The 12,674-nt window shown below is 36.3% G+C and overlaps 1 protein-coding gene across 3 annotated transcripts in view; it reads right to left on the bottom strand.

Moving 5' to 3' along the window:
* KCNQ1 (potassium voltage-gated channel subfamily Q member 1) overlaps window positions 1-12,674 on the bottom strand; it is a 534,726-nt gene that overhangs the window by 155,369 nt on the left and 366,683 nt on the right. For all 3 annotated transcript variants that reach the window (XM_077820034.1, XM_077820035.1, XM_077820036.1), the window contains one exon: window positions 931-1,006. In XM_077820034.1, the coding sequence (XP_077676160.1) occupies window positions 931-1,006 (76 nt within the window). The remainder of the gene's footprint in view (window positions 1-930; window positions 1,007-12,674) is intronic.

Below are 12,674 nucleotides of genomic sequence, written 5' to 3'. Positions count from 1 at the left end.
TTTATTAATTAGAGTAGCAAGTACAATGAATGGAGCTAAGCTCATTTACAGCATTTCAGGCCCTATATTTTTAAATGTAAAACTAAATCATATAGGGGGAGATTTGCAAAAGGGTCAAAGGAATATAAAGGCACAAAGCCCACTGACTTCCATTAGTGAATTACGGATACAAGCTGCACTGATATAAGCTATTCTAAATCAAACAGAGTGTTGATACAGGGGTTTCTATTGGGTTAACTAAATTGGTTTAAAAAAAACCCATAGTTTTGACAGACAGGTGTAATTTTTTATGTTGACAAGGCCAAAGTTAATTGGCTACTGTTAAATGTGTATGTATCCAAAATACCAGCAACTGAAATGAGACAGAAATGTCAATGTAGGCTATAGGAGTAGAGATAACTGATTATCTTATGAACTTCGAAGGGGGTTTCTTACCTCTCTAGGAGAGGTAAGAGAAAAGAAGTAGAAACCTTCCAGTATGCTAACAAATTTCCATCCCTGTCCCTTATCAGGACTTCATTAACATTGAGTATGAGATAGAAAACAAGGTTAAAGTAGTATTTTAATCTCTAAGCCTACTGAGTCAGCATGACAGTAACATACAACTCAGAATTAATGAAGACATATGAGAATGTTTGCATTGCAAGAAGGAGATGAAGATAACAGCAGGTGAAAGGTCAAGTCCATTAGCAGAAAACAACATTTTAATTCAGGCTGCATTTCAGCAGCTTAGCCTATTCCCAGTGTGTCCACAGTGGACTAACCTGCTGCTAAACAACCACCCTATTCAAGGAGGGAGAGAATAGTGGCTGTGACTCACCATTACTGATATGAATTGTGCTAGTCTGTTTCTTATATTTATAAAAGAAACAATAAGCCAGGAGTATAAAAGGGCTTATTTAGAAAACTAGCCCTCTGTTCAAAACTTACCTGAAATTTTTTCTTTGCCACAAAGTACTGCATCCGTCGTATCACCTTAATGGCAGCACGGTGGTGTTCTCGCAGCCTGTAGGAAAAATGAGACGAGTGAGTTGGGTGAGAGAGATCATCTCCACCCATATAATAAGGATAACAACCTTCAGTAAGTGCTTCAGTGACAAGTGGATGTTTATGCAAGAAGCGACAATTCCTTCTGTGAACACAACACACCATTATTGGGACCACACATAGCTAAAAAAACCCAAAGCTTTTAAAATCTGAAATTTTATCTCTACGATTTATGCTAGGACGTAATGTATTGCACAATGTTAAGTGGTGACCATATGAATCTCTCCCTGTGTCAGGTGAGCCCCCTCCCATCTCTCCTGCTTTCTCTCAAAAGCCCCAGACATGAGCACTTAGAACATTAGTTCTCAGGTTTCTTTTTTATATACAAGCACCCCAGTATTGTAGCCTATAGTATAACTTTTCCTTTCCAGATCTTTTGCAAGTTTTCCTCCACTTGCACTAATTTGTTCTTTTAGGAAAACCATCGCTGTAAAATATCTTTGAGTGGTCAACTGCATGAATGGTACTATAGCAGTATATGAAACATTAACAATAAGTAACATATGGAAGATCAAAAAACAAAACAAGTCCCCTATAAACTACAAATAGAATTGAGAAATGCTAAGTACTTTATAATAACCAATTACCATAAAGCTTTTGCTTTTCACAACACATAGTGTTAAACATTATACTTTATTTAAAATAGATTATAAAAATGACAGGTTTTTCTTTATACTTTTAATTATATGTTAAAATATTTTAAATGTGATATATATTTTCTTAAAATTATAATCAGATAAAGCTGTGTTTATGATTTATTCAAATTATTTTTTCTTAATGGTCATTCTTCAGCTATAACAAATGAAAAACACTTAGTGTTACATAGACACACATTTGAGTGAATTTAATATACAAAGGTTCTTACCCACTATGAATACATAATTTAAAACTGGGCTACTTTGACTTTTATTCCAGTACTAGTCAATGCTTCTACTAACTACTAAAGGGCACAAGCAGTAGAGCAGCGCTGACCTTACTTAGATTTTCCAAATGTATTTTCTTTGTAACTTATTATCAGTAATGGTTGTTTACAAAGCCATATTTACACACATGAAGACTTCATTTGCTGCTAAATAGTGCATTCTGTTTGTACTGAGCTGACAGCCTTTGTACCCTCCCTGGGATGGGAATCTCTCACAACAAGGTCCTTTATATGTTTAGGTCTCTTGCAGAACACAGCTCAGCAGTATTGTCAACCCTACACATAATCTGATTTTTTTTCCTGAGTAGCCACACATTTCCTCCAGCAAACAGTCTTTCCACGGTGTAATTGGTGAAATTCCACCTTCTGGGCAGTTGGAGGGTTATAGACACCTGAAGCACAGGGTTGCATCCTGACCGTCTTGGCTAATAACTATTGATGGATCTATGCTCCAGGGAATTATCTAATTCTTTTTTGAACCCAGTTATATTTCTGGCCATCACAACATCCCATGGCAATGAGTTCCACAGGTTGACAATGCATTGTGTGAAGTACTTCCTTATGTTTGTTTTAAATATGTCGCCTATTAATTTCATTGGGAGACCTCTTGATCTTGTGTGAAGGGGTGAATAATACTTCCCTATTCACTTTCTCCACATCATTCATAGTTTTATAGACCTCTGTCATAGCCCCCCTACTCATCTCTTTTCTAAGCAGAACAGTCTCAGTCTTTTTGATCTAGCCTCATATGGAAGTTTTTTTATACCTAATCAATTTTGTTGCCTTACTCTGCACCTTTTCCAATTCATATATACGTTTTTGAGGGGGGGCAACTAGAACTGCACACTGTATTCAAGGTGTGGGTGCACCATGGATTTATACAGTAGCATTATGATATTTTCTGTCTTATTATTTACCACTTTCCTACTGGTTCGTAATATTCTGTTAGCTTTTTTGACTACAGTTGCAAATTGAACAGATGTTTTCAGGGAAACTATCCACAATGACTCCAAGATCTCTCTTGAGTGGTAACAGCTAATTTTGACCCCATCATTTTGTATGTATAATTGTGATTGTTTTCCAGTGTGCTTTATTTTGCACTTAACATTGAATTTCATTTGCCATTTTGTTCTCCAGTCACCCAGTTTAGTGAGATCCCTTTGTATCTCTTTGCCATCTGCTTTGGACTTAACTATTTTAAGTAATTTTGGATCATCTGCAAATTTTGCCACCTCACCCTTTTCCAAACCATTTATGACTATTTTCAACAACACTGGTCCCAGTACAAATCCTTGGGAGGGCTCTGCTATTTACCTCTCTCTTCATTGTGAAAACTGACCATTTATTCCTACCTTTTGTTTCCTGTCTTTTAATCAGTTACTGATCCATGGGAGGACCTTCCCTCTTATCCCAGGCCTGCGTATTTTGCTTAAGAGTCTTTGGTGAGGGACCTTGTCAAAGGCTTTCTTAAAGTCCAAGTACACTATAATAAATTGATCACCATTGTCCACATTTGTTGACCCCATCAAAGAATTCTAATAGATAGGCGAAGCATGATTTCCCTTTACAAAAGTGGCGTTGATTCTTCCCCAACTTACTGTGTTTATTTAGGAGTCTGATAACTCTGTTCTTTACTATAGTTTCAACCAATTTGCCTGGTACCAAAGTTAGGCTTACTGGCCTGTAATTGCCAGGATTGTCTCTGGAAACTTTTTAAAAAAATAGGTGTTATATTAATTACCCTCAGGTCATCTGGTACAGAGGCAGAATTAAGCAACAGGTTACATAGCACAGTTAGTAGTTCTGCAATTTCATATTTGAGTTCCTTCAGAACTCTTGGGTGAACACCATCTGGTCCTGGTGATGTATTACTGTTCAATTTATCAGTTAAAATAGCTTTCCCCAGAAAAATGCTAGTTTTTAACCTGGTAAAAATTGCCTCTTGTTTTCATAACCCCTTCTCCATCCAACCACATAAGGTTTTCCAATGCATCTGTTTTTAATCACTCTTTGTTTAATGCTAATGTTTACTTCTATGAAAGGAAAACAGAAAATTGACACATTTCTTTTATTCTTCTATACCACAACCCCTTTAGAAACTCCCACATAACACTTGTTGTTTTGCTGACACTGAAAAAAAACAAACGTCCCTGCATACAAGGCTCTCCTACTTCCCAGAGATTAAATGTTTTTGGAGGGAAAGAAAGTAATAAGATTTTAATTAGTAGCCAAGGTTATGATTCTTGGTTGTTTGATATCTTCTGCAAACTGGTAACAAATGCTTTAGTAAATTTAGAGTTTAAACATTAACTCGCAATATTTGATTGTATGACCATTTGTGACACACCTGTAGTCTCTAGGCAGACAGTGGATGTATTAACAAATCTATCATTTCAGGGACTTCGTCCTATGTGCATATTTGCCAACCAGCTGTACAGTACATTTTCATTCTCTAAGCAATATTTTCATGACTAGCTGCACACTCCTGAAAATCTGACCATTTTTAACTGGGAGCTCAGCACTCTTGAAAATCTAGCCCTTAAATTTCACAGGTTTGGACTTGCTTAGCTTTGGCAAAAGTTTTATAAATATTTCATTGGTAGGGTCAGGGGGAGGGAAAGCTGAGTTATTAAAAAAAAAACCACACACATTTTCCTTTCGTAAGTATATTTACATAAAACCATGCAGTAGACTCTATGATATACTGTTATGAACTTGATGGATATCTCTGAGGTGACCTGCAAGTAAATATCTCAGTGCTCCTAATAATCAAGAGAAGTGGTCAACACATCATCTTCTTAAAATTAAGCTTAAACATTTTTATGCCTGTAAAATCTAGACCCACAGAGAATCACTGACTGTGGCTTCAGGTGACATCCCAGCATGCATTTTGCTGGACAGAAGCCATGCAAGGCTTTTTTTTCTTTCCCAGCAATGTTTCACAGTTATTTCACTCTCTGAACTCTCCCCCTTCTTTATTTAAGTGAATTTAATGTTGGTGAAAGACAACCCTAATAGCTCAAGTGTTCTTTCCACATGGAAAGCTTGCAATGAACCTCAGGCTTGTTGTCGCAATCATCTCAGGAGGTGGGAAGGATATCATAGTTCTAATGTCCATTTTGTTTTCGGCCATAATAAAATTGGGACTGTCCATTGGTATCAGTTGTGACAATTGTCTTGGATCTGAACCCAGAATTTATTTCATATAGCTGACTGAGCAACCATCAGCAAGCTAATGAAGTCACTGTCAATCTAGTTTGAAATGAATTGGCTCCATGCTTTAGAGATGAAAGACTCTGTATCCCTCTAACAATCCCCTGAGCCACCTTTGTAAATATGTTCCTAATTTAAAAGGCTATAATAAAAAAAAACAACCACACATGTTAGAAAAAAGCACAATAGTCTCAGTATTGTCCACCCAACGGGTCAAAAATTGAGTCCATCCCCCCAGAATAATTAGACTGGCTTAAAAATCATTAGATTAAAATAAATAAGTAAAATAAATGTTGGTTCCTTCTAACTTTCTGAGTCTTTAAGGGTGCACTTGCTTCATGTTTTCAAGCCTCTCTGCAACCATGAGGGCCAGAAACTTTTTTTTTAAATGAAAGCGGAGATTCTCATGCAGTGTCATGATTTCAGCAACTGGGGCTTTAAGGAAATTGCAAGAGTTTGCAACAAAAAGGAATGTCTTTGACAATTACAAACAGATCTGTTTAACATAGTCCCTGATATTGCAAACTTTTATTCACATGCTTTACTTTACAGATGTGAATAATCCCATTGACTGTAGCTGACTAACTTGAACTTCAATGAAACTGCTCACCTCTGTAAAGTTAAGCATGTGCCTAAATGTTTGCAGGATTTGGGTTTTAGATTGCATGCCGCTTACACAGACAGACATTCTTCTCTCTCTGTGCTTTGTACATCTAGGGGCATGTTATCAGCGCTCAGTTAAAATTAAAAAAAAAAATCAGTGTTATCTGTCCCATGCCAGACACTAATGTTTTTTTTTTCATTATAAAAAGCACATAAAAACAAGGGACATTTAAAAACCAAAACAAATGAAAATGTCACCCATGTTTCAACAGAGCTGACAATTGTGTACAAGGTCCACATACACAGATTATGATAGTGGAAAGCAAGTGCATAACAATGACAGGCACACTTGGTATTCTTTAAAGGATTTATGCTTATCAGTGAAAACCATGTGTGCATTTTGCTGAGATAGATCAGAATCAGTTTACCCTTGACAAATAGTTGATGAACAATATGTTACACCACATTCAGTCATGTCAATTTGACTGTAATCCTTTAAATGTAATGGAAGCACAGCTGCATTCAGTAATATATATTCTGACACTCACAAACACTGTATACAGATCACATGAGATTTTCAGTGGGCTTTAATACATGGAATGGAGCTCTGGAACAACAAATATAACATCGGAATTGTTAATGTCATGGGAATTATGCTTCCGAATTGACTGGGGTATATATCCTTAGAGGGGCAGTTTTAATAATCTCTTGAGAGCTGACAGCAATACTAGGCCAGTAGGGCCAATGGAGTAACACAAATCAAGAGCATTTATATTCTGACATTTACAGACAAGGCTTTTGATTTGCACTCTAACATCAAGTAATAATACAAGGCTGTTGGAGGCACTCCTAATAATATCAGAGGCAGGGGCGAGAAAAGCCTAACGCTAAACTTTCAGTCAAGCATCCATATCACACATGAGACGTTTCAGAGTAGCAGCTGTGTTAGTCTGTATTCGCAAAAAGAAAGGAGTACTTGTGGCACCTTAGACTAACAAATTTGTTTGAGCATAAGCTTTCGTGAGCTATAGCTCATTTCATCGGATGCATTCAGTGGAAAATACAGTGGGGAGATTTATATACACAGAGAACATGAAACAATGGGTGTTACCATACACACTGTAAGGAGAGTGATCACTTAGGATGAGCTAATACCAGCGGGGGGGTTGGGGGGGGTTTGACAAGAACAGTTGACAAGAACGTCTGAGGAACAGTGGGAGGTGGAGGGGGGGAATAAACATGGGGAAATAGTTTTACTTTGTGTAATGACCCATCCACTCCCAGTCTCTATTCAAGCCTAAGTTAATTGTATCCAGTTTGCAAATTAATTCCAATTCAGCAGTCTCTCGTTGGAGTCTGTTTCTGAAGTTTTTTTGTTGAAGAATTGCAACTTTTAGGTCTCTAATCGAGTGACCAGAGAGATTGAAGTGTTCTCCGACTGGTTTTTGAATGTTATAATTCTTGACCTCTGATTTGTGTCCATTTATTCTTTTACATAGAGACTGTCCAGTTTGACCAATGTACATGGCAGAGGGGCATTCCTGGCACATGATGGCATATATCACATTGGTGGATGTGCAGGTGAACGAGCCTCTGATAGTGTGGCTGATGTGATTAGGCCCTAATGATGGTGTCTCCTGAATAGATATGTGGACACATTTGGCAACGGGCTTTGTCAACATGAGATGAAATTCATACCATACAATCTCTGTTGTTGGGCTTTCTTAATTATTTCTTTCTTTTCCTCTTTTGCAATTAGTTTACTCAGCTATAATGGAAAGTTCCACTTGGAGGAACAATAAACTCTTCACCGGCCAATCTGAATTATGAATCTGAAATGATATCCTTACCCCTTTAGTAAAACATCAGAGCTGCAGTTCTTTAGATAATCCTACAGCATATGCTGATTCACTAGTGAGACATTTATAATGCTCAGCAAATACTGTGGTGGAGCCATTTGCTCGAAGAGAGATCAAACATGTCTTTGACCAAATGATCTTTTTTATAACATAGTTCCCTAGAATTTCAGTGCATTTACAAAGGTATGTCCCCATCCTGTAATCCTAAATTTACACAGACCAACAGGGAAGTTTATGGGATTCTGCACAGATGCAAGAGTCCACACCAGCAATTCAGATTGCACGTTTGGGGACTACGGTCCCAGTACAGCAAATGAGCCAGTGGAACTCCCCATAAGATGTTGCTTTGCAGGATCAAGGTCTAAAAAAGAATCTCCATGAAGATATATTTTTGAATGCAATCTCTAAATGGGTTTCTTAGATGCAGGAAGAAAGCAAGCTAAATGGTTTGCCTATTTTTGTACTCCAAGAAAAATTGCAACAATTTTTCTGGACAAAAGGAAAATTTCAAAAGGTTGTTAGTCCATAACAGAGTAGACAATACTGGCATTAAAAATGAACAATTAGAGAATTATTCAATGCTATGGAATTGGCCACTGCATATGTGCAGTGTTCTACTAATTTAATAATATGCATCATAATTGAGATACAGAAAATTATCTACATAATTAATTTAAACAGCTACAATTCATTAGGTACCTGCTGTAATATGTTCTTAGAAATGGTGACTAAATATGTAGTAAACTGGTAAAATATATACAACTTTCAATGTTTCTCAAGAGATTTCTTTCCCTTTTTTGTTCCTATTTAAAATAGGTTGTCATACCCTACTCAGAAAAAAAGCCAGGAAATTCCAAATTTAAAGCTGTCACTCCATTCCGAGTGCACGTCAATGTGGTTTCCTTGTTTGTTTGTTTTTCATAATAACATGGGCTCAGAGATGGATTGGCAGCCTAAACTTTGAATTTCCTGCCTTTTGTTGATTTGTGTCACTGTCTTCATGACATACGTATTTGGAACACATTCTCTGAATTTGCATTTTGCTTGTCTATTTGTTTATTTTTTAAAAGTTGCATAATTCACTAAGAGGCAGCATTTATTATATTTAAAAATCTTCCTTAATTTCATATACATTCTTTAAGTAATTGCATTAAACACTGGCTCATATGCTTGTTTCAGGAAAATGCTTCACATACTGATTTAGTACTAATATAAATATTATAGCAATGAGGCAAAGGAAAGGTGGTGCTAATTTCCTGTTGATACTGTTTGTATTTTTTGTTCACTTGCACAATATATTATCACCAGGACCATCATGTTTGCCACAGTCCGTCCAAGGTACACAGACACTGATATTATCTGAAGTTAAAGCTCAACATTATCTATTCTGAATGAGCTCTATGAGAACTCTGAAGCTTAGCAGGAGAGAGTCACAGATTTATATCTTGTGCAAAATGCCCATTTTTCTATAAATCTGTCACTGAGTTGAAGTTGAGCTCAGTTTTCAAGCATGTTTAAATTCTCTGCAGTCTTCTTGGATTTTTGACCTTAGACAGAAATAAAGCACTAAGAACGAAGTCTGAAGTGGGTTGGCTTGAAGTTTTTGGCACTAATCTTTATTTAGACTTGAACTTTATCTTTAACACATCAGATTTTAATAATACACTTTGCAAGTGAACTGGCCATTTTCCACACAGGCACAGAAAATTGTTCCTTGTAACAAAATCTGGTGGAAGAGATTCCGAATACCTACATTAAGCCATTTCATTAGTGCATTAAGTCTAATGAAATCTTTCATCATTTGTTCTCTAGAGGCTTTCAGTATAGAATTTGCTATAGGCCAAGGTTATTCTTGTCTTTTCACACCTTCTGTCATTCCTTGAGCATTATGCTTGAAGGAGCTGCTCATTATTGAGCAATGTTTTAAATGCGATGGGTTGAAATGGATTAAGTTGCATCTTCATACATTATATAACAGGAAATGCTTGACCACAGTACTAGAGACTGAAATCAGAGTAACTGGCTATTGAAAACAATGTGTCCTACCCGGCTTTCTTTTATTTATTATATTATTATTATTAGTGGTTGGAACTTGGCAATCATTATTTACTTCAGATATTTAAGAAAGTAGACTTTTGTAAGAAACTTTATGATTTACTGAGAGTGCTCAGGAAAAGAACCTCACCCATAAATGATTCATTAAAACATCTTGAAGATGTATTACTGAAAGCTGTCCCTAAGTGTTGGAAAAGTACAATGACACTGTCTGGACAATATGGGTCCAAAATTTAGAGTCAGTGAAAATATCTTGACCAAAGCTTAACATTAAATGAAATGTTTCTATAGTCTTTTCGAACATATAGAAAATGCTTATTTTTAAAGAAACAATTTTCCCTCTAGTGTTTGCAACCCAAACATTCCAGTCTCCTGCTAATATGTGATTAGAAACTGACTGCAAACACAAATGAAATTGATTAGTTTATTTTTTCAATGACCACACTGGGTTAAATGCACTGTTTATTTTTTGCATAAGTGGTGACAAGATTTTTAAAATTCTTTCAGTTTTAATAATCAACTGTTATTAGTAATTAGATCCGGGCAAGTAATTTTGTCATGAATAAAGTATTTATTTAACTTAGCCTTTTTCTCTTTGCAAATTGCCCATGAACAACTTATGATTTTCTTAAATGTATTCATTATTCCAAATACTGAATCATTCCGTTCACCATTAAATAATTTCTGTGATGAATTCCTGGTTTGTAGTTTGCACATGAGTTGTTTGTTGCACATACCTAATGTTAGAAATATGACCAGATGTATAGATTGCATAACATTATTTCTGTTCCCTGATTATGGGAAGGTAAATGTTTAGGCTTTCCACATGAATACTACAGATTACAAATTCAAAATTCAAGCTCTCCGAGAATACTCTGCCATATTCATTTCAAACTCAATCTTTTGGTTATCATTTCCACCAATAAATTATTTGGCTATAATATTCACTGAATGTGAACATAGCCAAAGGATATTAGATAAAATTTGAATTAATATTTGTGGGATTTTTCCCAGATTTCTCTCAGTTCCATTAGTAACAGATAAGGAAATCTGTTTTTTTAAATATATGAATTTTAAACCCAACCGTGTCCCTTCAATGTACTCCTACTTCTGTTTGACACCAACCTTCACTTCTGCTCCCTTAAAAACCAAACCAAACCTAACATGGATTTAAATTAGAAATCACCTATGTAATTTATCAATCTCCATCCCCCTTTGCTTTAGATACAAAATCATTAGCTTGATTTGTGGTTTCTTTACAGATGTGGGGACAAAGCAGCACCACATACATGAAATGTATAGTATAATGTCTTTTGAAACCTAATAAAGAAATGTGTTTAATGTGTTTGGTTAGTAGTAAAAACAGATTACTTGCTAATAAAAAGCATTTTCAGAAGAGAACAAAAATGTGTAGAGCATCTTTCACACTGAAGGTTATAAAATGATTTATATGGTATTAATGATAGTTGGTGACTATGACAGTGATTCAGGAGAACATAACTATTTAGAACAGAATTTAAGATTTATTTAACTCAATGCCACTTAAGCATATGCCTGACTGCTGTCTAGAACAGGGATGTTAAAGCACGTGCTGAAGTGCTTTTCTGAATCTACGCCTAGACATGATTTTGCTGGGGATCGGTCCTGCTTTAAGCAGGGGGTTGGACTAGATGACCTCCTGAGGTCTCTTCCAACCCTAATCTTCTCTGATTCTATGCAAATGTAACAGCCAGTATGAGCTCAGCAATAGGTAACATGAAGCACAAAAGGTATTTGTAAGGGAATGCTGGCCAGGACACTGGGGACCGCGGTTTAATGTCTCAAGACTGAAGCATAATCTCTCTTTACAATGCAGCATCTCATTTATACTGCAGAACACTGACAGAATTGGGTAAAGAACTCAAGTCCTGGTCATTTTACAGTTGGATCTTCCAAAAACAAAGTTCTGAGAAATATTTTCATGGAACTGAGAGGTTGGGCAACGGCTCACACAGGATAAATCCACCTGATGACTGTTCTCAACTATAGTGTTCTGTGGGTGTCTTCTGCCTCTTCCCAAGTCCTTGTGGATCCCACTCAGCTGTCCCTCTATTATTACAGCACACCTTCAAAGTCCTGTATTACAATCACCATCTCCTAGCTAAAAGAGAATAGAACAGGAATCCTATCAAAGCTCACTGTTACAGTTCTTTAACTGCTCAGTGGGGGATACATTTATAAAGAATGCAAAATATTTTAAAACCAACTAGAAAGCACAAGCTCTGTTGTATTTTACTGAAGATTCTTCATATCATATGGGGCTTTAAACAGATTAAAAATAGGCTGCATTTTAAAATTAGCCTTAATTTATCTGCTCTGCCTTCATTAGTTCTTGTATATTTAAGGAAGGATAGCTGACTAATTTAAGCGCTGATGAGGTGCAAACACCATAGTTAAGGTCATATACAGTCTTTCAGGGCCAAACCCTCTGCTGGATGCAGCTTCACTGATTTCATTGGAGTTCCACCCAATTACACCAGGAGAAAACAGTGGCCCCCTCTGTGAACGCTTGGGCTGGAAATCTGGTGAGAGCAGACTCTCTCATGAGATTTCTTGTACTTCCTGAACAGTCTCTGGTATATATTTTGACACTGCTGCTTCCACTCCTGGCACCAGGATTTGCTAAGTTGCACAAAACAAACTAAAAGTTGAAAAGAAAATAATCAATTTTTTTTTTAACGCCACAGAGTTAGGGTTTGGGGTAAAGATATGAACCAGATCTTATTTTATCAGAGATAATAGTTCACTCATTCCTATTCAGACAAGTTTCCTAATATCAAATCACACCATGCCCTCATGTCTTCTCTGTCTCTAACATGTTAAGTCAGAAGAAAGACTTTTTTTTTTTTTTTTTTTACATTGTTTCAAGGCCAAAAAGTTCTACACTAACTGGACACGAGTGCAATTATAGATAAGTAAATAGTTCATGGCACTCT

This window comes from Eretmochelys imbricata, chromosome 6 (assembly GCF_965152235.1).
Source record: "Eretmochelys imbricata isolate rEreImb1 chromosome 6, rEreImb1.hap1, whole genome shotgun sequence".
NCBI lineage: Eukaryota > Metazoa > Chordata > Testudines > Cheloniidae > Eretmochelys > Eretmochelys imbricata.
This window is presented reverse-complemented; position numbering and strand designations above follow the sequence as displayed.